The sequence below is a fragment of the Vigna unguiculata genome, chromosome 9, assembly GCF_004118075.2.
Source record: "Vigna unguiculata cultivar IT97K-499-35 chromosome 9, ASM411807v1, whole genome shotgun sequence".
Taxonomy (NCBI): domain Eukaryota; kingdom Viridiplantae; phylum Streptophyta; class Magnoliopsida; order Fabales; family Fabaceae; genus Vigna; species Vigna unguiculata.
Window position 1 is genome coordinate 14,241,532 of NC_040287.1, and position 26,424 is coordinate 14,267,955.

At 38.7% G+C, this 26,424-nt stretch overlaps 1 protein-coding gene across 1 annotated transcript; it reads right to left on the minus strand.

The window, feature by feature from the left end:
* Positions 1 to 12,519: 12,519 nt before the first annotated feature.
* LOC114196331 (cytochrome P450 71A1-like) lies at positions 12,520 to 14,443 on the minus strand. Its single transcript, XM_028086943.1, has 2 exons — positions 13,420 to 14,443; positions 12,520 to 13,314 (listed from the first exon to the last, which is right to left on the minus strand). Exons 1-2 carry the CDS (start codon positions 14,380 to 14,382, stop codon positions 12,682 to 12,684), a joined length of 1,596 nt encoding a protein of 531 aa, XP_027942744.1. The 5' UTR covers positions 14,383 to 14,443; the 3' UTR covers positions 12,520 to 12,681.
* Between the last annotated feature and the right edge of the window lie 11,981 nt (positions 14,444 to 26,424).

A 26,424-nucleotide genomic window follows, 5' to 3' on the forward strand; every position in this document is an offset into this window, starting at 1 on the left:
CGCGTTCAAACAGTGGTTTTGGACGATAACCTACCGGCCAAATGTCCGTTGTGTGAATAGCCTTTAATAAACCAACAACTACGCCAACAAGAGTGCGCCCAAGCAATGCACCAAACGGTACCCACCACTTTCCGTCGAACCCGCCGCCTCCAACAACCCAAACCACTCTCAAGAACTCCGTTATCCGCTTCCACTACTACCCACAACACCAACCTTTATGGAAGAATAGCCTTTTGGGGAAGAAAAAACTCTTGCGGACCAAATACCTCTGTGTTTGTGTGACCTGCTCGAAGAAGAAACTTGCAGGGAAGGAGAAGGACGAGGGAAAATGAACCAACGCACTATATTTTTTTAAAATGTTTCCCCAATTCACCGTGCGTGCACATGACGCAAAATTACCTGGGACGCTGCCTCCAATTACCGTTTCATTTAAAAATATTAAAATAATGCATGTCACGTAGGCAAGTAAAAAATGGGTCAAAAAACTGAGGCATTGTATCATTATCCAATTAAAAAATACTGTAACGTATTTTCAATATATTTATTATTAAAGAATAATTTGTATTTAATTTTTTTTTCTGTGATACTTCTTTTCATTCTTAAATTTCTTTTCATTCTTAATTTTATTCTTTTATAAATTCTCATTTTTAATTTAAAATTTATTAAAAAGTAACTTCATGCTGCCTCATCATTTGATAAGGCCAGCATCGCGTAGATTCGACGAAATCTTGCTCCAATCGATGGTGAATCACTTGAATGGCCTCCAGATGTCGATTTGTTCGGTGGAAATCGACCAAATACGCAGTAGAAGACTCGATTTAGTTCTAGTGGGGAACTTTTACTCAGACTCTCATTGTTTTAGGGCAACCAGACGAGGTGAATACCTTATCTAGGTTAGGGTTTGAGCTTTTAGAAAGAGGATAAACCACACTATATTCATCAAAGTTGTCTTACAAACAAATGGCCTACACCTTTTATAGATGAAGGGCAGTCGCGAAAACGAAAGAAGAAAGAATGGTCATCTATATTAACCTAACGACGAGAAGTGTATGGCAGCACAAAACCCTAACAGATATAAACCCTAAGCCTAAGGTGTGAGTTGCGTGAAGGAGAGATGAGCAACTATGAAGGGGAAACTAGAACACTGAACGCGTGGTTGAGAGGAAAACCCTAGCAGATGGCACGTTTCAGTGAATGAGGCTGGTTGATTTCTCTCATGAAGAAGAGCACGAAGTGGACTGGAGCGAGATTTCAATTGGGTTGGTAGAAGACATGAATCTCAGCCCAATAGGTAAAGCTTTCCAGCATGGTCCGTGTATAAAAGAATGCTCCTCACGTGATGAAAGCTCAAATAGCGAATTGGCTTCTCGTGCTAACGTTTGGACTAGATTAGCAGCTTTTAATGATCCAGAAGATGTCACGCATAAAAGTAATGGTTGCACGAACCAAGCACAAAGATTAGTTCAATATTAGCAATAATGGCCTAATAGATTAAAGGTCCAAAACAAACATTTATTTAATTAAAAACAAATAAATAAAAGAAATGGGCCTAAACATTGGCCGAAACTATAAGCCTGAGGGTGGATTCATCATCCCCTTCTTTTTGAAGAGGATTTGTCCTCAGATCAAGAAGGTTCTTTAAGGCTTACAACAACCAAAGTTTGAGTCCACCAGGATAAAAACAAATCTGCAATAGTCATCAAACAAAATTACATTGAAATTATATAGACCATGCAATAGATATGAATGTGCAACATGTGAAAATGGGCTTTTAAAGTTGGAAGAAAGTGATCAATCTGCCCACCATCATCGGCTTAGCAACGCTGCTCGGACGCTCAGCTCAGCATGAGCATTCAATCTGCCCACCTCAAAAAAGCCTTTAAAAACCTCCTTCTTAGTTGAGTTAAGGTTGAAGGAAACTTTGTCATCGACCCAAAGCTTGGTCCTAAAGATATCTCAACACAAGGGAGAAAAGTCTCACTGCCTTGGTGGTTTCATTTGGGAGAGCAGGTTGACGAGGATTTGTCGTCATGTCTTCTTTACATTCTTTTTCTTGCCTTCATCTCGTCGATCTGACTTGGATGAGCGCACCACCTTCAATGTTGAAATGTTAAGGACCGGAGGATTAGCCCCCTCCAAGTCAATAACTATCTTTGTCGTTCGGAGAACAGTAGCAGGGTGAGTTCGAGTCGCGTCTTAGGAAGTTTGTGTTGTCCTAAAGCCATCAGGCAACACGACATGCTTGTCCAACATCTTGCTATAAAAATCTACCTTCTTTGGATTGGTGGCAGCCATGAATCTGGAACACAATAAAAAATGTAGCGAAGTTAAACATTAGATTGAATGGAGGAAATCTATTTACCGAAAACATCATCACATATATTTCGAGACTTATAACACTTGAGGAGTTATTTGGTTGGGAGCCTACGAGAGAGTTGATTAAGCACTTCCAACGTCGAGTGAGAGACCAAGTCCAGTATAGGGGAACTAAGACCGATCGTCGCTGTGGAAAAAGTATCGCCGATTGGCCTCTTTTTTGGCAACCTTAAAAAAGCTCGTCTTAAGCCACTTATTTGACTCGCTTATACGAGAAAACCATTCTTTCTTCTCATGCGGGCGAGTGCGAAAATGTTGGAGGAACAAAGGGTCAGGGTTAAGCCTAACACCATGCACAAGATCTGGAAGGTTTGAGTGGCAGACCAAGAATTCAGGTGAAGTTGGGTCAGTGCAACCTTCAATGCTCGCATAAAGAAGCTTGCATACCGGTGAGTGCATTTTTACTCTTATTTAATGTTTACTTTTGGTTATTTAATTGGAATTTTGTTCTTAACTTTTGGTTATTTCCTATAACGATTGTTTTTAACGATTCATATTAAAAATAACTTTTTAATTACGTAAATGTTCTTTGGATATTTTGAGGTATGTTAGTGCAGTTGCAGTTAAATTGAGCTCATGGAGGTGTGAAAATAAATTGATTAAAGTTTCATGAAACCTTAAAGATAAATTCAAGTTAAACATTGCATGAAGATGGCAAGAAAAGTTTGAAAGGTGAAGAAGTTTGGCTAAGCCAAGAAGAGGGAACAGGCAACAAAAATGGACCTTGCAGTTTTCTCTATCTTTTTCCAAAAAAAAGCTATGATAATTCATAAATATTTATGATAAAAGATAATTTGGGGAAAATATATCTTTAGATATTTTATTTGATATTTTTAAATAATTATCTTATTTAATTATACCATAAAATATCAAAAGATAATAACTACCAAATCTTCTTAAATATGACAAGATCTTCTTAAATCTTTTTAGATCTCCACAAAAATAAATATATTTTGAAGATATTGGATTATATATAAGATAATTGGATGAGATTGTAAATGGTTGATTTGAAAAAGTAATGCAAATATTAATTGTAGATAATTTATTAGATATGTTTAAGTAATTAGTTTATTTAATTATATTAGAAATTATCAACTAACTATATTTGTCAAATAGTTTTAAAAATGACTATATCTCTCCAAATATTTTTATATATTCATAACAACTATAAAGAGATAAATGATATTCATGATTATTTTAAAGATATTTGAGAAATTTTAACAACAGAAAATCCTAGTTTAAGTCTTATATAAAGAGACAAAGGGGAAGAAAAAAAGACAAGTTCAGAACTTTAGATTTTAGGAACCCTTAATGAAGCCTAATTTCGTTCTCTCTCCACCCTCTCTTCTACTTTTATTTTATTTTGATTTCATGGAGTGTTAAGTTTCAAGGGTTGGTTCCACTAGAATTTCACTATGGATTCTGAGGTTAGATCATAATAATGTCTTTGTTCTTTTTATTATTGTTTTGGTTTTCGTTCATCTCTGTCTTTTATCTTTGAATCATGTAAAGTGTAATGGTTTTTACATCATAACTATTCACTAAGATGTTGTAATTTATATGCATGTTGATTATATGAGTCCAAAGGTTTTTAATTTTAATTGAGAATGTATTTTGATTAAATTTAGAAACATTCTTGTGATTGAATAATTTTTGCCAATAATTGATAATGCCAACAAGAATTAATTAAGAATGTACATTGATTAATTAGTTTTTTGCTTGATATTAGAGGTAAAAGAATAGACATGATTAAGCATAGTAATATTTAATTAAGAATGTACTTTGGTTAAATTTACCATGATTAATATACAAAATTCTTGGTTTTAAAATTAAGAATGTACTTTGGTTAATAGTGAGAAGGCCAACAATTTAATTGAGAATTTACATTGTTTGACAACCTAAATCATGACAAGATGATTATCTCGAAACAAAAATGAAATGTTGGGAGTCACCACTGTTGTTTATTTTGAAAAACTATGGAAAACCGAAAAACTATGGAAAACCATAGAAATAAGACAAGTCTACAAAACTGGATTTTGAGTCCGGAAGTCAGTTATGTTGTAGTATTAACATTCTACAACACTCACTCGAAAGTGGTACATTTAACTAGATATACAAAAATGATGTGGTTTTCAAGATGTTTAATTCTCCCCGAAAATAATATAAAAAATATTTCTTTTTTGTTTTATGAGACCAACAAAGATAATTATCCACTCATACGTATCTCTATTCATAATAGAGAATCATTGTTACATAGTTCTTACAAAACCTTTTAAGAAATAGTGTTAGTGGGAGTTGGGATGAGAAATTTTTATATTTTTGAAAGTTTTGAATTTTTTAGAATTTTTAAGAGAAGAAAAAGTATCGAGAACTAGGACGATGCGGACGATTACACAAATAATCAAACTTTTATTATGGGGATGTTAGATGACGGCCACACAAACATCCAAATAACTTATCTTTAAAAATATTTGGATAAAAGAGTTGGACACCAAATGATGCGAATGACCATATAGATATTCAAAACATTTATTGGGGGTGTTAGATGGCAGAGATGACCATACAAACATCCAAAACACTTATCTTTAAAATATTTGAATAAAAGAGTTGGATGTCAAACGATGCGAATGACCATGACCATATAAGTATATAAAACATTTATTGTAGATGGCAGATGACGATACAAACGTCCCAAAAACTTATCTTTAAAATATATTTAGATAACAAGGTTAGATACCTAACAATGCCGAACATACAAATATCCAATTGTATTAATATGAAATTTAAAGTAAGAAATCGAACAAAAATATAGAACCTAGAATATTAATGAATTTTTATAGATGACATTTAAACCATATAAAATAAAGAAATTAACAAAAAACAGAGTCCGCTGAATATTTTTCATTAAGGTCCAAAGGCCCATTTCTTGCACATTCCAATTACTTATTTAACAAAATCTCAAACACAAGCGATCAATCATTCATAAGCCATAAATTACTAAATATAGACCCACATAAAAAAAACATGTACAAGAAATAATTAACGTTACATACCCGAAAACGTATATATGATCCTATTTTATATAGGAAAAATGTTTTTTAAGAGAGTGAATAATAACGAGAGACATTGTCAAATGATCGTAAAAAAATTGTGATGTCAAAGGTTAAAGAAACGTGGGTCCCACGTCCAACTATTTGCATGAATCGGAATACACTGAACGTGGCATAATATTTTTAAGAACATGTCAAATCTATAAATTTCCATAAACTCATGCATTTGACTATCACAAATTGATAGTCAAACGAGAACATCGGGCCCTTGATCATTAATCAGCCCAAAACCTCTGAACAAAAAACGAGAAAAATGAAAAGAACAGGCTTAGCTCCCTCATATGCCTCCAAAACACAAGGTAAAAATAACTACGAAATTAAATCCTTAGAAATAAATTAGAGACCCAACCAAGGTTCTTTCAACAAATAAATTATAAAATTAATTATCAACTTATTCGAACAAGAGGGTCAATTTCTACTTGGAACTTTACTGCTAATCTTGAAACACCTTCCGACCAACTTTTAATTAAACCAAATCAAGCCTTGAATTCGATTAGAACATTAGACCCCGGTTTAAAACATAGGTACCCCCAGTCACTGTAAAAGCAATATAGACCCAAGATGTCAAAACTGAACCTCAATGCAACAAGCAAGGTTATATAAATGAGTTCCCAAATTCTAAATTCCAAATGACCCAAATATTTCTGATCCAACATCAACAATAAAAATACTATCAAAGCAAAAAGTGCATCGGCGTGGCGGAGAATACCCCTTAACAGAAACCATTTGAGTCAAAAACAGAGGCTAATCATGAACAAAACATATAACTTATGCAATTTATTCAACACGATCATTTCAATCATCAATACCCAGCTAATCAGTAGCCTCAAAATCACAATCTAATCCGAACAATTCACGACACAACACAAAACCCATATAATATTCCAACCATGGATTTCACAGTAAACAAAACATAGACAGAGAAGAGAATCAAGAGTTGAACCTTAACGGCTAATTACACGAGCTTAGGGTACGTGAACTATTCGAGTGGGTGAGGTGCGTTAGGTGAGTGAAAAAGAAAACTATAGGGATGTACGTGTAGCAGGTGAGTATTGGGTTTTTTAAAAAATAGAGTGGGTAGTAGGAATAGAAATAATAGGATGTCCTAAATGTAAAAAATAAAAAATAAAAAATTAATATGATTTTTAACAAAAATTGGACCAAAAGGATAGGCCCCAAAATGAATTTTTCTTTTTCTTTTAAATTATTGATTTTTTTTTATTTTTATTTCATTTAAACTTTTTAAAATATATTTTATTTGTTCAGAAGAAATTATGTGTTGTCACATCGATTAATTTGAAAATCTAAGACTACAATTAGAAAAAGAGAGTGGATATTGGATTTTTTAAAGAAGAATGATATCTTAACTACTAAATTTTAACAACTTTTTTTTACAACATAAGGTGTCATCTTCTAAGTGGTTTTGAAATACTGAAAATGTAAAAATGGAAAACTAGTGAACCACATAAAAGATACCACCTAAGATTGTAAGAAAAAGTTGTCAAAATTTAGTAGTCAAAAAATCATTTTCCTTTTTTAAAAATAGAAAGTGGGTAGTAGGAATAGAAACAATTCTGCTAAATGTAAAAAAAAATAATATTATTTTTAACAAAAATTGGACCAAAAGAAGGTCCCAAAATAAATTTTTCTATTTCTTTTTATTTTTATTTTTTATATTTATTTCATTTAAAATTTGAAAATATATTTTATTTGTTTAGACGAAATTAGGTGTTGACACATCGATTAATTTGAAAATCTAAGACAACAATTAATTGAACGATAATCCTTAGATAAATAATGATGAATCTATTTTGAAGAAGAAATGGAATCAATTTTTTTTTTAACATTGATTTTATATCTTTTTATGTTTTTCCAACTTTATTTCTTTATTTCTTATTTTATTTGATTAACCCTTTTGTATAGTTTTTATAAGAACTAATTTGTCAAGAAGCAATTTTGTGTATGTTGGGAGACGACTTAGGGTTGACTTTACTCTTTCTATTTTGTTAACTACTATCTTAGCAATACTAATTGACTTTCAGTTGTCAAACGAAGATCTTAGCGACGATGATGATGAGGTAGCATCGTCAACATACCCTCGACCCTCTCGACTAGAAGACTCCTCAAACAAGGAAATGTTAATGGTAGACATTATTAATTACCTCTAGAAAAAAAATGATCGATAAAATTAGAGATATGAGAGGAAAAATATGAAAATGATAAGCCAACCCCATTGCTATTTATAAAAACAGAAGGCGAACAGTCCTATCGCTTGAACCATTAGATCTAACCGCATCCAACAGTTGGCAAGATTTGACGCTTCACATCCTGTGGGACTAAGAGTAGACTTCCCAAAGCGTCCCAAGCTCTTGAGCCCCAACGGTTACTTTTCAAATGACTCAATAGCATGGATGGTATGGTCAAATGGTTACAACAACCAACATTTGAATGATACCCAACAATAAAAAGCCCTTCACATCCAATCTTCAACAATGGTTGAACTTGGGAGCCAACGTATAGTATGGATCGACCAATCAAGACATCTAAGAGCAAGGGACCAACTAAGGTGTCGGTCGATCAAAACGATCGTCAGGATCGTACAACTAGAAGTAAGGGAAAAAAATCAGGGCATATTAATTGGATAGAATCGCTCTCCAACTTATTAAAAATACTTTGTAAATAAGTGGATAGAACCACTCTCCAATTTATTGAAAGTACTCTCTAAATACTATAGGCTAACCCTTCAGACAATCAAGATTAATAGACTAGTGTATATGTCGTTCAGTCATGACGATTTTAGATCTCGAACGTGAATGATCGATCAATTGACGTTCAATGTGGTTATCTAATCTAAAAATAGTTTAAAATAAATCAATTGAGTAATTGTATTAAAGTATGATTTGGTTGTAATTAGGCTGATGGGAAGTAAAAGCCCATTATAAGTAGTATAAATAAGAGGTCCAAGTAAGGTAGTGTTTTACATTGATTACTGCATTTAATATCCTTGCACTCAGACAATTATCAACTTAAGCATAAGAGTGCCTTCTGCATGTATCATCCATTGGTGTAGGACGAACGAAACACGTTAGAGAATGGTTGAATTGGAGATATCATACACATAAGACATCATGGTGTTGAGGGTGCCCGACTAATTGCGTAAACAAAAAGCCATTTGCCAGAATCTAATAAATGGCATCACACCATCAACAAAAGAGTTCAGCTGCATTTATTTATTCATACTTTTATTTAATGTTTATCATACACACAAGACATTGACCTTAAATTGGTGTTGTCATTGTTAGCAAATAAACCTTTATGTGAATAAACTTATTCAATTCCTTGTATTTATTTATATAAACAAAACATTACAATTTATAGACTCTATTTAGGCTTTTCATCTCCAAGCCTTGAACTCTGTCATTAAGACACAATTATTACCTATTAACCAATACAATAAACCTATGACCCTTGCACTCTAAAACACACCAAACTCCTAAACAAATTAACTACCTATAAACAACCTATTTAATTTTATTCCTAATAAGTTTACCTAACAAAACTTCCCCTTAAACTTAAATTCTTCTCTATATTAGTTTTTCTACCCTTCATCTCGGCTTTGCCATGTGCAGTCCGCATTAATCTTACTCCTTTCCTTTATAGTTAGGTTCTTCACTATATTCGTAGTTGACTTGCTCTTCTCTTTGGCCCACTTTTTCTTCTTTTTTGCTGACATGTACTTCGCTCTCATTATCCGACTTGTTCTTACCTGTTTTCATATCAATATATTGATCTCCTTTTGAGTTGTCCACTGACTCCATCGAGCTATCCACATGCTCTACCGAGCTATGCAAGTTGTCAAAGCGACTCCCCTGGCTATCTGAGCTTTTCGTGCCCCTTATTGGGCTATTTGAGCTTTCCTTACCCCTATCTGAACTACTTAGTTGCCTAGCAAGCCTATCCACGTTACTCAGTTGTTTTTCCGAGTTCACCACACTACTTGGCTATTTTATTGAGTTCTCCAATTGTTTGTGCTCACCTCCCAAGCTATGTTCTATTATTAACAAAGTAGCTTCTTCTTCAACTTCTTCTACAAGGTTGATTGTCTCTTCCTTTCCACTCTTAGGTCGTTGCAAAATGCCCGACCTTATCGCAACTAAAGCACTTGTTTGAGTAATAGTCATTTGTATAGTGTCCATACTTGCCACACTTAAAGCACTCAATGTTTGAGTTGCTTGACCGACCTCGTCTTCATGGACCTCGTCCTCTTCCATGCCAATTTTGTTGACTGAATTGTTCTTTTTCTTCTTCATTAACTTGGCCTTAAGTGTTATGAGCCTCCTTGGTATCCTCCTTTGCCTTGAGTGTTATGAGTCTCTCCCTTCATTTGGAGTTGTTCTTTTTCAAGTGGCTCACACTTCTTCTTCTTCGTTGCTCATGTGCCAAAAGGGATCCAGCAAGCTCTTCAACCAAGAGCGTTGACAAGTCCTTGGACTCCTCAATCGTGCACACCATATTCTCGAAGTTGTTAGTCAACGACCTTATAATCTTCTCCACCACTCGGCTAGCAGGCAACGCCTCTCCGTTTCTGCCGAGTTGGTTCGCCATGGTTTTAACCCTATTAATGTACTCATTTACTCCCTCTGTTTCCTTCATTCTCATGCTCTCCAACTCTTTTCTTAGTGTTTGAAATCACACATACTTCACTCGTTCACTCTCCCATGCTTTTTTAAGATTTGGCATTTGCAATCTTCTCAAAGCTGAACTCGTCCACAGCTTGATAAAGGATGTACAAAGTTGCCTTGTCCTTCGCACACGTTTCTTTCAATGCTTTCAACTTGGTGTTTGAGCAATTTGTGGTGTTGGTTGGTTCTTGAAAACCATCTTCAACCACCTCCCAATTTTTTGGGAGCTAAGATCCTTCATTTTGAGACTCTAATTTTCATAATTGATCACCTTTGTCAACTTAGGCAGAGATATATTGTTAGTAAGATTGACCATTTCACTCCTTTTTTTTCAAACACTCAAACTCTTAAGCTCTCTAGTTGTCTCTCCTTTTTGCCACTCAGATACTTAAGCTAAATGGCTCTTATACCACTTTGTTAGCAAATAAGCCATTATGTGAATAAAACTTATTCACTTCCTTATATTTTTTATATAAACAAAACATTACAATTTAAACTCTATTTTGGCTTTTCATCTCCAAGACTTAAACTTTGTCATCAAGACGCAATTATTACCTATTAACCAATACAATAAACCTATGACCCCTGCACTCTAAAACAAACAGAACTCCTAAACAAATTAACTACCCATAAACTATAAGTATTGAAATGGTTGAAATGTTAAAGGGGGTTGAATTGGATAGTTAAAAAAATGTTAACTTTTAAAATCCTAAAACAGTTTTCAATTGAATCAAATCAACCACGAAGTATGGATGCAAACACTCCTGGACTAGACACTTTCAATCGATTAAAAACAAAGATAGCCGATTGATTTCATCAAACAGATACAATATTGATAGAATCAACATATTAAATCACAAATATAGTCAACTGAAAAACTGGGAAAATTGGAGAAATGGGAATTTGTGATTTAAGCCAATAACAATATGAAAGATCAAACAAGATTGATTCCTATGAGTTATACAAACATGAGCAAAGCTTTAGATCATGGTAGAGCACACAAGAATATCACAAAGATGGTTCAATTCGAATTTCTTTAAACTTTAAAATGCAATACAAAGATAGAAGGGTTAGAGAGAAAAAAAGCAATGCACAAGATGTTTATACTAGTTCACTTAAACCTGAGCTACATCCAATTAGTCAAGGCAACCCGAGCCTGACTTTGCACTATTTCAAAAGATTTACAAAGTTTACAACATTACACTTTCAAGATATGTAAGAACATCACACAATCACTCTTGAATCACACAAGAATCATACTAGCACAACAAGGCACCTCTTGCAGACTTGGAAAACCTCTAGGTATAACCTAAAAGCTTAAGAAAGACCAAATCTCAGTGGTAGCATAGCCTTGCCTACTAAAACCACTTTCTTCAAGCTTTAAAACACCAAGCAAAAAGCTCCAAGATCAATTTCAACAGCTGCACATTGTATGATCACGAAAGAGAGAGAGTTCCATAGATTCTAGATAGTTTTTGCGCTAATAAATGGTCTTCTTAGCTCTCTTTCGAAAAATAAAACTTTTATAGTTAAATTGTTACAAAATTCAACTGGTTGATTTTCAAATTAATCGATTGATTTCACTTAGCATAAGTGAAATCAGTCGATTACAAAATAAATCAACTGATTAAATATGTACTTGTTAAGACTACTACAACAAACCTTTCAATATGTTAAAAACTCATTCAACATATTAAAAGATACTATTGAATCTGTTGAAAAACATTTCAACATATTAAAAGACACACCTAAGACCCTATACATCTAATTAATGCAAAATAGTCTACATCAAGATTACAATTCTTCAAGCTTGTTTTCCCAATGAATAGTCCAGATAGAGAGCACACACACAAGGCTTGATCAACAAGTGAAACATCAAATCTCCACATCTTCATCAATGTAAGCATGGTTCCAACATGTTCCAAGACAATGACTTCATTTATCTTCATTAAATCTTCAAACACCATATCATTCGGGCGCTGTTGGAAGTCCCACATCGACTAGAGATAAGGCAATTTCATAGTATATAAGTGAGGTGCAAACCTCACCTTACAAGCCGGTTTTGTGGGTTTGAGTTAGGCTTAAGAAGCCCACTTCTAACATGGTATCAGAGCCAGGTTAAAGCCTATCCTAGCGAACTTTCTTGGACATTTCTGTTCCACCCGATATCGGACCGCTAACGGACCACCCATTAATTTCTTGTCCCACGCACGAGATGAATATATCTCAGCGTGAGGGGGGTGTGTTGAAAGTCCCACATCGACTAGAGATAAGGCAATTTCATAGTATATAAGTGAGGTGCAAACCTCACCTTACAAGCTTGTTTTGTAGAGTTGAGTTAGGCTTAAAAATCCCATATAAACAACCCATATAATTTTATTCGATTTATGTTTACCTAACCGTCATGCCTGCACTTAACTATTTTCTTTACCAAATGACATTACTTAGAACAAAAAGCGGAAAATAAAAACAACTTATAAAGACAACAGAAGAGAAAAAGAAGTAAAGCGGCATTAATTGTAGACACCAAAGGAGTTTAGTTGAGGTTGAAGATGAAGTGGTAGTTTCTTGATGACAGTGAGTCCCCATATCTCAGTCATGTCTACATCTTGCATTGGTTTACCAGTCTCATGAGGAATCTTCCAATCAAACCAGTAGAGGAGATTAGCAAGGATATACTCAGCGGAAGCAAGTGCAAATGAAATTCCAATGCACCCTCTTCTCCCAGAACCAAAGGGTATAAACTGCAAATCATTTCCTCTGAAATCAACTTCTGGCTCTTCTTCAAACCTCTCGGGAAGAAACTCTTCAGGCCTGTTCCAAATTTCAGGGTCCCTCTGAATCGCCCATGCATTCACAAACACTCTTGTTTTGGATGGAATATCGAAACCTTTCACTTTTACATCAGATAATGTTTCTCGGGGTATCAAAAGAGGAGCAGGTGGATATAATCTCAGAGTTTCTTTCACTACACATTTCAGATAATTCATTTCATTCAAATCATTCTCTTCCACTTTTAGTTTATCCCCAACAACTCTTCTTACTTCTTCTTGAGCTCTCTTCATGGTAGCAGGATTATTCAATAGCGCCGCAAATACCCATTCCAGAAGAGTTGAAGTAGTGTCACTTCCTCCAGCAAATATGTCCTGAAATTGTGTAGATCATGGATTCTTAAACATAAATTTAAGCATTATATTTTACTGTTAGAGAAGTTATCCATAAGAATTGAAGATTTAAATCATGAGTTGTACCATAAGGATTGCCTTGACGTCATCGTGTGTAAGCTGAAAATCATATTTCCCTGCACCATCTTGAATTTGAAGGAGTGAATCCACGAAGTCTTTGTTACGATCAGATTGGTAACTTTCCATGTTCATTATTGTCTTGCGTTCAGCAATTAACTGATCAAAGAAAGAATCTAATGCCCTGAAAGTGGCCTTAAATTCTGGTACTTGGCCAGAAAGAACGTCAATCCAACCTAACAAAGGAAAGAAATCTCCAACAGAGAAAGTGGCCAAATGTTTCATCATCTTTCTTCCCAGCTCTCCAAAGCTGATTCCACCATCTGGGTTATCATACTTTCTTCCAAGAACACATCTAGACATTATGTTGTTGGAGGTTTCAATCAGAATCTCAGTAAGATTCACGCAAGAAGACGTTTTTCCCGCGCTGCATGCTTCACGTACGACACCAAGCATGGCTGCAACTTCTTCTTCTCGAATGGACTGAAAGGATTGCACCCTTTTGGTGCTTAGAAGCTCAAGAACACAGATCTTCCTTTTCTGTCTCCACTCTTCCCCGTAGGGTGAAAAAGCCACATCCATGCACCCATACATGATGATTTTCACGGCTGTGGTCTGAGGCTTATTGGAGAAAGCAAGATCATGTGTTTTGTAAACTTCTTTGGCCACATCAGCTGATGAAACCACAAGAGTTGGAGTTTGGCCTAATTTCAGAAACATGATAGGACCATACTTGCGAGACAGTGCTTGGAAGGAGCGGTGTGGGAGAGTGCCCAGTTGATGAAGATTTCCAATTATAGGTAGTTTTGGTGGTGAAGGAGGCAAATTTGACTTGTTTCTTCTTCTTCTTCTTTGGTTAGTAAGAACAAAAAGGAGGCTTAAGAAGAACAACAACATGGCTTTGTAAGAGGTATTTAGCTGGTTTGCCAATTCCTCTAAAAGTGAAAATAATGGTTGAACTTGAACAGCCATTGTTTCTATAGGGTTACTTGGATTTTATTTTGGTGAGGTAGGTTTGTATGCATCTCCATAACCATGGTGGTTGAGAATTTATAGAATCTCAATATAATGAATAGAATAAGATAAATATATGATAACAGAAACACGAATGAACAGAAATGTTATCCTTTACGATAAAATAATATCGAAATAAATAACGTTAGCTGCAGACGTATACAGTTTTTTTTTTTTTTCTTAATTATACATGCACAAAAATCTTTTAGATTTAGTTCCTATATTTAAATCTTTTTTAGCATCTGTTCTCAGAGATATGGTATGATTAATACATTTGCAGAAACTAAAACGAGTTAAAAATTGTAAAAATAGGAATTAGAAAGAATATTTTGCTAATAGAACATAAGAATTATGCCACTGGCTGGAATGAAATAACTATTTTATCTTTTATTATACTTTATGTCCCGTCATTTTATATAAGAACAAATAATTATAATTCATCAGAATCAGTGAAGTGAAGGAGATTAATTAGTTCATTTTAAGTTTTAAATTTAAATTTTATGTTAAAATTACCCTAAAATTAATTAGTGGCTATATATAATTACACTACAAGAGGATTTCATATGGTGGTGTGGCTGTATTACATCAAATTCAAGGTGTGAAAGGAATATTAATAAGTAATACTTTGAAGTTAGGTTATGTTAATGTGTTTCTTATATAAAATACTGTTATTTATCTTTTTTTATAATTATCGTTATATACAGGGTTAACACGTTTAGACGTTGGTATATTGAAACAATTGGTGAGAAAAATTGTAAATAAAATTTGAAATTTTTCACTCAAATTAAGAAGAAAACAATTAATGGTTTTTTATTTATTATTTATTTCTTATTTATTTCTTTTTCTCCTCTTGTCTACGTAAGGGATATTATTTGAATGATTATTATAAATGGTACGTGAAAATTTGTTTATATATTTAATTAATTTGTGATGTTGTTTGAGTGAGTTATCTTGTATGAAAAAGATTATTAAATAAAACTTATATGAATTTGTGGTGTTATGTGAATATATGTGAATTTATTGTTTGATTTGTGTATTAAACATTCACACCTAAGTTGTAATATAGATTCTCTTAGTGATTATTTGAGTCACATATACAAATAGATTCATCCCATGAATATTCTCCAAATATGTCTTCATTTTAATAGGAAATATCCACATTGACTAAGCATTAGTGCAGATTTTTCTTTTTAACCCGCCTTATATCCTCGGTTGTCCAAGAACCAAAGCATATAATGAAGCAGTAACATTTTTGTAATTCTAGGCAACTTTTATGCCTCAATTTAGAGAAAACTCGAAGCAAAAGAGGGTTATATCACTAGTGCAGAATTGCGTTTTTACCTCGCCTTATAGGCCTCGGGTGGCAAGGACCCGAAGCATATAACGGCGCGGTGGCATTTTTGCAATTTCAGGCAACTTTTATGCCTCGGTTCAAGAAAAACCCGAGGCCAAAAGGGGTTATAGGCTTCGGTTAAAAAAAAACCGGTGCCAAAAAGGGTTATAGGCTTCGGTTAAGAAAAAACTGGTGCCAAAAAGTGCTTAAAAGGAAACAAGGCATATTAAAACGCGGTGGCATTTTTGAAATTAAAATAAACTTTTATGCCTCGGGTGTCAAAATAACCGAGACAAAATTAGTGGAATTGGTGGTTATGCCTCGGGTGTGATTTGGACCGAGGCCGTATATAAACTTTTACAATTATTTTAGACAGAACCCTTCTTCTCCTTCTTCATTTTTTCTTCTTCTCCTCCGCGTTTGACAAAACCCTAGTGCGGCCCACATCTTCTTCTTCGCGTTTTCAGCACCACCACCACGCCACTCTACATCTTCTTGTCCTGCACCAGCACACGAACGCTGCTGTTGTTGGGTTGGGAGATCATTGTCGCCGCTGCTGTTGGGTTGGGAGAACATCATTGTCGCCGTTGTTGTTGGGTTTATTTCTTCGAAAACCACTGTCGCTGTTGTTACGTCAACGCTAGTGAGAGGGAGTGAGGGAGGCTGTTGCAGTTGTGCCACCGCCGCACTTGCCATTGTCGTCGCGCTTGCCGCTATTGTAGTTGTAGTTGACGCTAGTTAGTTGCTTGTTTGTTCCAAGTTTTGGTTTTTATTGTTTGAACATTGGGTGATTGATACAGAGGGTGGATCTACATCAAAGCCCCCTAATTTTAGGGTTTCTTCAAAATTCTCACCAATTTTAAATTGGAGTTTGATGTTCTGTTTCTGGAGTATGAGATTAATGAAAATTTAATTGGTTTTTTTCATGTTCTTGGCTTGAGGTTTTGCCCTATGATGATTGCTTTTGTTTTCTCTTTGTGACTGTTCGAGTCCTATGAGGAAGAGGTTGATGAGAGATTTCAAAAGGTTTCAGCAACCCATCTGCAGTGGTGCCCCTCAGTAGATTCGCAATTTTTTTTTCAAATTTTATCAGTATTATGCCTCGGTTGTATCATACCCGAGGTAGTAATTGCGAATTATGCCTCGGTTAGGAGACGGGACAAAAAGGTAACTTTTTTTCCTCGGTAGTATATGCCCCGGTTTTTAAACCGAGGCCAAATAGTCAAAATAATCGGGGTAAATATCCTTTTCTGCACTGGTGTATGCTTCGGTTCACAAAAACCGATGCCAAAAGCGTGGTTGGATATTTCAAAAATGCCACTAGCCGTTACGTCTTTGGCCTCGGGTGGCATTGAATCGGGGCCAAATAGGGCTATATGCCTCGGTTATTAATTGAACCGAGGCCATAGTGTTTAATACTTAATCTTTTAATTTGGTATGAATACGAGTAATACCCATTTTTTTAATTGGGTATGGGAATGAACATGAGATGTACATATTTGCTTCGTACATGTCCTCGTACTCATCTCAATACCCACTGTTGAGAAAAATGCATCATCAATTAAGAACATCACCCCCTTTATCTCCAAAAATCACCCTTTAGGAGAGAAATAAGATAAAAATAAAGAACACAAGAATATAACGTGAAAACTCCAAAATCAAAGAAAAAACATGACTATCAGAGAATAATCACCATGTGAAAATTTGTATATCACACATAAAACACTCTTGACCCTTTGGCCCCAAGTGCACCCATACCCTTCAGAGTAAAAATTTAACTATACCTCAAAACACTATTACAAGAGAATAAGAAAAACCAAACTCTAGCTTAAAGTGTCTTTGACTTGGGACAAAGAACATCATGGACTTAGAGTCCATATAGTCATTAACACCTAACCCCTACGTGTTATTTTCATCAACCAACACCCACTTATCTCCATCTTCGTCATCCCATCCCGTTCTATTGATCATTCTTAGTGACATAGACTAAGATATCAAGTGGTAAGAAGTTCTGAGAAAAATTATTACATACGGACATATGTGTAGATGTGCGACAAAAACTGTAACAAACTTACTGTAATTCGTTATTCTTGGGTTTCACTTATAAATGTATAAATAAGTCTTGTATTAAATCATATTGAATAGTTTACTCTTACATGTATTGTAACATGAGGTACATATACTACGCACACAAAAATAAATAGATATTAAAGTTTATTTGTGATTCTTTTTATTAAACATTTGTGTTTTTACATATATTTTTTTTTTGCAAAATTAATGTTAGACATTACTATGAAATTTGACATCTCAATTATATTGTCATCTTAAAGTATTTTTACAAATATTTTGTATATGTTTTTACTTTATTTTGAAAGATTATATAGTTTTATCAAAAGTGTCGTTAGGATTATGTAAATTACATAAACAAACAAACGATCCTTATTAACAACTTTAATTTTGATGAAAAATCATTGAATTTTTTAAGAAATTTAACGAAAAGGATCATATTGCATAAATTTTTCACAAATAAAGATCAAATTGTATCAATTTTCACAAATCAGGACTAAATTGAGACTAACAAATTGGAGGACCAACTTGACATGACCAAATAAGTAATTAAACTTTTATATTATTAGTTATAAGCAAGTTCATCTGCATAAATGCCTTATTACAATAAATTTCTATTAACCCATAATAAACCAATTATATATCTATAATTAATTAAAGCATAAAATAAATTTGATCATTTGTTGGTTACAAATTTACCATACAATTAATTCCTAAATCAATTTGATACCTTTACGAATAGTGAACATGTCTTTTAAATTCAAAGCCTTAATAAATTGAATTCACCTTTCAATTCAATTTCAACTCACGTGGAATTCAATTTAATTGAATTTTTCTTCATCCAAGTCAAACTAGCAATAACATATAAAGTAAAGCACCATGTGTGTCGGGGCGTGTGATGCATTTTTCAAATTCAAAGTTAAACATTTAAAACCTAACATGCGCGTGTGGGAAAATTTATTTCCACCTTCAATGCATACAATTTCCAATTAAACTCCAAATTTAAACTCTCTAAATTCCATAATTTCAAATTAGGATTTCAATAATTTGGGAAAAGCATCATATATGGAAAATCATAAATTCTTAACTGATATCAATACGTAACAAGTAGTTTCAAACTTTAGAATATACGATTATCACAAAATACTATTATTAGAAGAATTCAAAAATTTATCTAGATCTATTGCAAAAATATCTTGATGAATATATTTCATTCTTTTACTTTCTTGACTGTACCGTACCTAACCAAACTCAATCAAGTAAATAGTACACACGTCAAAACCACATACCATCTAGTACCCGGACACCACCAGCACTAGCCATCTAGGCAGGTAGCCGGCCAAAACCGACTACTTGCCTAGAAGGCTAACCCACTTCAATACACCTTTGGAACCTGTTTTAAGACCAGGCCCACTCATGGCCCAAGCTGGGGCCCAAGCTAGAGCCCAAGTCAAGGCCCAGCCCATGAAATGGTCAAACGTCATTAATGTCTATAAATACACGTGGACCCCATCCCTTAAAGGTACGAATTCATTAATTGCTAATTTGACTCTTTAAGAACTTTGACTTACTTGAGCTTCGGAGATTCTTCTGCAGGTAACCCCTCCTGGGTTCAAGCCGACATCTATCTAATGGGAAGAGGCCAACAGAGGAGATAGCGGATTACATGGTAAGGTGACTCTTGTGTCTGACTTCTTCTTTGTTCTCTGCAGAAACAATTGGCGCCCACCGTGGGACACGAGACGAACACCCTTAGTACCCGCTTTTCTCTGAAGATGGTTTCTACCCGCAGCAAAGCTGGAGCTAGCAAGCAAGTTGACGTTGGTCCCTCTGGACCTTCTGGCATCACCCCTGACCTTACCGCCATCCTAGACGGCCAGATGAAGATGCAAGAGGAACTTGCAAACCTGAAGAGATGGAAGCGCTCAGACAAGAGAACTCCCGCCTCAGGAGGAAGATCGAGGCAGATGCCGACCTGAAAGGAAAAGCCAAAGAGACCTCTGAAGCTGTGAAGTCTCCGGCTTTCCAACCTACAGAGGAAGAAAGTGAATACAACCCCACCCCCCACACCTTCACCTCCACCCAACAAACCCCTCTCACTACCACACACCCCCAACACTTCCCACCCAGTCACCCAGGACTTACAACACCCTCACCAACCCACGTTCCCCACAACATACCCACTACGCTTCACACCGCATACGTCCCACCCTACAACCCCCCATATCTTCCCACAACCCACATCCCTCCTCATAACATCACCTCCACCTTCCCAACCATGATCAACCACCCACTCCCACCCCACATTCTCCCCCCCACCAGCCCAGACGCCGCCACCCGTTCACAGACTTTATCGCTAACACCCCTCTCCCAACCCAGTGGGAACCATTCAACCTCGATCGCTACACTGGCGAAACCGACCTCGATGAACACCTGAAAGTTTACATCACACACGTTGCTCTGTATACATCCCATGACGCAGTCTTCTGCAAAGCTTTCCCCACAACACTCAAAGGCCCCGCCCTAGAGTGGTTCACCACCCTCCCACCCTACTCCATTGATAATTTCGATACCCTTTCCCACATGTTCTCCACACATTTCGCCGGCAGCCGCCCTCACCAAACCACCACCATGTCCTTACTGGGCATCAGACAGGAGCCCAACGAACCTCTCAGAACGTTCATCGACCGCTTCAGTAAAGCAGCCCTTCGCACACCACACCTTAACCAGGAAATGATACTCCAATGCATGACCCTCACCCTGCAACCCGGACCCTTCGCTAACAACGTCTACCTCCACCCACCCACCTCCATGCACGAACTCAAGCTGCGTGCCGCTGACTACGTTCGCATGGAGGAAATGCAAACCCTCCACACTAAATTCTGCAACGACTATGCCACCAACACCGCCACCCCCAATCCCAACCCCGTACCCAATCCCACCCCACAGCCTCACCCGCGCCCCGATACCCGTCCACGTGAACCCCGCCAACCACGTTATACCAGGTACGCCCCACTCACAGTAGCCCGCTCCCGCATCCTTGACGAAGCCCTCCAAGCTGACCTCCTCCCCCCACCACGCAAAACAACCACCCCCCCAACGCTGACATGACCAAGTACTGTCGATACCACCGCAATCACAGTCACACTACAGAAGAGTGCAAAGCGCTACAGGATAAGATCGAAGAACTGGTACGCGCCGGCCACTTTCGCCGCTTCATCCACAGAGATGACCACACTTCCTCTCGAACCCACCACCCCCCACGACACGACCATAGACGACAACCAAGCAGCGCCAACCACGGTAACCAACCCGCCCAACCCAACGACCAACACCCACAACCCGCCCACACCAACATCACCCCTGCCGACCCCCCCTTGCGAGGTACTATTAACACCATCTCTGGTGGCTTCGCAAGCGGAGGCTCCACCTCATCTGCTAGAAAGAAACACCTCCGCCACATACAATCTATCAACCACATCACCCAAACCCATCACAGACGACGTATGCCCCCCATCGTTTTCACTGATGATGACTTTCACGGCCTCGACCACCAACAAGACGACCCCATGGTCATCACAGTTGAAATCGAAAACTACGCCGTTAAAAAAGTACTGGTAGACCAAGGCAGCTCAGTTGACATCCTCTACTAGGCCACTTACCAAAAGTTGCAACTCCCTGACACCGCTATGATCCCATATGACGAGCCCATATACGGCTTTTTCGGCGAACAAGTCTCTACCCGGGGCTACATAGACCTCCATACCGTCTTTCGGGAAGGAACCCAAACAAAAACAATCCCAATCCGCTTCCTAATAGTCGACGCACCCACATCCTACAACATACTCTTGGGCCGTCCTTCCCTCAACACCCTCGGAGCAGTCGTCTCCACCCCGCATTTGGCCATGAAGTTCCCCAACGCTTGGCACGCGAATGCTACATGGCAAGCTTAAGGCCCCAACTCCCAATCCAACAGACAAACCACATCGAGCGACCACCTAATTCACGCATCGCCTTATCCGGCGAAGACCTTGATCCCAGAATGGGCCGAGATGCCCGCCTCGAACCAGTCGAGGACACAACCCCCCTGGAACTTCCCAACGACCATTCCATCAACTTGGGCACTGGTTTAAGTCTTGATGAGCGTGCCACAATTACACTCATCCTCATAAACAACACGGATCTCTTCGCTTGGTCAGCCGCCGACCTCCCAGGGGTAGACCCTAACGTCGCATCCCACAAGCTCTCGGTATATAAAGAAGCCCGCTACGTATCTCAGAAAAAACGCAAACTCGGTTAAGAACGTAGGCAGGCAGCCAAAACAGAAACCGAGAAGTTGCTGAGCGCAGGATTCATAGATGAAGCGCATTACACCACCTGGCTCTCTAACGTTGTCTTGGTGAAGAAGGCCAATGGTAAATGGCGGATGTGCGTGGACTACACAGATCTAAACAAGGCATGCCCTCGCGACGCCTACCCCCTACCCAACATCGACCGCCTTGTAGACGGCGCAGCAGGAAATAAAGTACTTAGCTTCCTAGACGCATACTCAGGTTATAACCAAATACCCATGGCCACAGCAGACATGCACAAAACCGCTTTCATCACAGACGACGCCAACTACTTCTATAGAGTCATGCCCTTCAGCCTCAAAAACGCTGGGGCAACCTACCAGCGGCTAATGGACAAAGTCTTCAGCCACCTCACAGGACACTGTGTCGAAGTCTACGTCGATGACATGGTCGTCAAATCCACAAGCCATCATCAACACGCTATAGATTTGGAGGCGGTTTTCTCCGCATTGCGCCAGTACAACCTCCGCCTGAACCCTGAGAAGTGCGTATTCGGCGTGGACCGGGGTAAATTCCTCGGTTTCATTTTAACTCAGCGCGGCATAGAGGTCAACCCCGAAAAATGCAAGGCTATCATCGAGATGCGTAGCCCAACCACCATCAAAGAAGTACAGCGATTAATTGGCCGCCTCACAGCTATACCCCGTTTCCTACCAAAACTAGCAGAACAAACTCAACCCATAATTCAGCTCCTAAAGAAATCCGCCCGGTTCACGTGGACTGAAGATTGTGAACAAATATTCCTCAAGCTCAAGGCATCCCTAACCTCACCCCCTATCCTCCGCAAACCTGACACTAGCCAACCCCTGCTAGTATACATCACGGCCACCGATCACACCGTCAGCGCTGCCCTGGTCCAAGAAGCAGAAGGCACCCAGCACCCTGTTTACTTTGTAAGCAGGACACTCCAAGACCCTGAAACCAGATACCAAATGGTAGAAAAACTAGCCCTATCCTTGGTCCACGCCGCACGCCGCTTGCGACCATATTTCCAAAACCACACCATAACCGTCAAGACCGATTATCCAATTCAGAAAATATTGCAAAAACCAGACTTAGCCGGGCGCATGTCGTCATGGGCCGTGGAGCTCTCCGAATTTAACATCCGATATGAACCACACGGCCCCATCAAAGCCCAATGTCTCTTGGATTTCGTCAACGACCTACAACAAACACCTATCGAGGACCAATGAACGCTTCATGTAGATGGCTCCTCGAACCCAAGGGGTGCAGGTGCCGGCATCGTACTGGAAGGCCCCAACGATATCCTCATCGAGAAATCTCTTCATTTCGCTTTCAAAACGTCGAATAATCAAGCCGAATACGAAGCTATACTGGCCGGTCTCTCTTTAGCCCGTGAAGTAGGTGTCAAGAAGCTAATATGTAAAACCGACTCCAAACTCACAGTAGGTCATTTGAACGACGAGTTCCAAATCAAAGACCCCGTCCTCCAACAATATTACCATTTGGTCCGCGCAATCATCCAATCCGCCTTCGAACTAGTCCGCGTCGAACACATACCCAGAACCGACAACGTCAGAGCCGACATCCTTTCCAAATTAGCCAGCACCAAACTCAAAAACCGCAACCGATCCTTACTACAGCAAACACTATCCACACCCTCCGTCACACACACTTGCCAAACGTTAACCCACACCCCATCAGACAATCTCACCCCTACCCAAAGCCCAAACTGGACCACCCCTTACGTTCAGTACCTCAAAACTGGCAACCCCCCACCCGACGCGGACAAAACTTGGCTGGCCAAGGCCGCCAGGTACACTATGGTAGGCGACGACCTCTACAAACGCGGATATGGCCAACCCCTACTTAAATGTGTCACGCCAGAACAAGCCCAGTACGTCATTAAGGAACTACACGAAGGGATTTGCGGTTATCACTCAGGCGCGCGCACCATGGCCACAAGAGTTCTCAAAGCCGGGTACTTCTGGCCTACAATAGAAGCGGACTGCCAAGACTACGTCAAAAAGTGCAAACCGTGTCAAAAGCACGGCAACCTCATACATCAAAAACAAGAGCAGCTACACCACATATTATCCCCCTGGCCATTCGCTAAGTGGGGAATGGACATCCTAGGCCCATTCACACCCGGCAAAGGACAGGTTAAGTTCCTCATCGTAGCCGTGGACTACTTCACCAAGTGGATTGAAGCCAAACCATTGACCACTATAACGGCCCAGCAAGTCCAGCAGTTTGTGTGGAAGGACATCATATGCAGATATGGAGTACCGCATACCATCATAACAGATAACGGCCGGCAATTCATCGACAAGGAACTAGCAAAATTCTACACCGGTTTGGGCATCAAACATATCACAAGTTCTGTAGAACACCCACAAACCAACGGGCAGGCGGAAGCGGCAAACAAAGTTATCCTCGTGGAACTGCGTAAAAGATTGGATACCGCTAAAGGCCGATGGCCAGAAGAGTTAATTGAAGTGCTATGGGCCTACAGATGCACCCCGCAATCGTCAACTAATGAATCCCCCTTCAGCCTAGTATACGGCGCAGACGCCATGATACCAGTAGAAATTGGCGAACCTTCTCTGCGCCGAGAACTATACGACCCAGCTCACAACCACCAAAACATGGCCTTACATCTCAACCTCCTTCCCGAACTCAGAGAAAAAGCCCAAATACGCAATCTCGCCGCCAAACAACGAGCCGCCAGGAAATATAACGCAAACCTACACCCGAGATCGTTTGTCATAGGAGACCTAGTATGGAGAATGGCCAGCAGTGCTAGAAAGAAGGATGGCAAGTTCTCCGCCAATTGGGACGGCCCATACCGCATACGAGAAGACACGGGAGGTGGGGCTTATCGCCTAGAACAACTATCCGGGGAAGAAATCCCCAACACATGGAATGTATCCCACCTAAGGTTTTATTTCAGTTGAACATACACCATACTTGTAACCACGGGTGTACTCTTTTTCCTCACTTGGTCTTTTTTCCCTAAGGAGGGTTTTGGCCAAGGAGGTTTTAACGAGGCACCCCCATTTCAATCAATAAAATGAGTGGTTCCCTACTCTATAACTTTACTTGTGCTTTAATTCGTTTAAGTTCCCCACCCTTACCACAAGTAAGCGGCCTGGGTCGAACACCCTTTACTTGTGTTTTAATTCGTTTAAGTTCCCCACCCTTACCACAAGTAAGCGGCCTGGGTCGAACACCCTTTACTTGTGCTTTAATTCGTTTAAGTTCCCCACCCTTACCACAAGTAAGCGGCCTGGGTCGAACACCCTTTACTTGTGCTTTAATTCGTTTAAGTTCCCCACCCTTACCACAAGTAAGCGACCTGGGTCGAACACCCTTTACTTGTGCTTTAATTCGTTTAAGTTCCCCACCCTTACCACAAGTAAGCGGCCTGGGTCGAACACCCTTTACTTGTGCTTTAATTCGTTTAAGTTCCCCACCCTTACCACAAGTAAGCGGCCTGGGTCGAACACCCTTTACTTGTGCTTTAATTCGTTTAAGTTCCCCACCCTTACCACAAGTAAGCGGCCTGGGTCGAACACCCTTTACTTGTGCTTTAATTCGTTTAAGTTCCCCACCCTTACCACAAGTAAGCGGCCTGGGTCGAACACCCTTTACTTGTGCTTTAATTCGTTTAAGTTCCCCACCCTTACCACAAGTAAGCGGCCTGGGTCGAACACCCTTTACTTGTGTTTTATTTCGTTTAAGTTCCCCACCCTTACCACAAGTAAGCGGCCTAGGTCAAACACCCTTTACTTGTGCTTTAATTCGTTTAAGTTCCCCACCCTTACCACAAGTAAGCGGCCTGGGTCGAACACCCTTTACTTGTGTTTTAATTCGTTTAAGTTCCCCACCCTTACCACAAGTAAGCGGCCTGGGTCGAACACCCTTTACTTGTGCTCTAATTCGTTTAAGTTCCCCACCCTTACCATAAGTGAGCGGCCTGGGTCGAACACCCTTTACTTGTGTTTAACATACAAACGCCAATAATGCTCCTTTAGGAAAATACGCATACAACATAACATCTCACATGCATAGCATCATTACCCAACAAACACGTTCCTATCACATATGACTATCGTCAAAAAACCACAAAACACATACATCCACAATATGCATCACATTAAAAGCAAGAAAAAATATTGTACGACTTATTACAGACTTAGGATTCATTGCGAAATAAAACAATATGAAAACTACATCCTAAGCTGCTTGGTTGCCATCACCCTCCACGGTCACATCCGCTTCCTT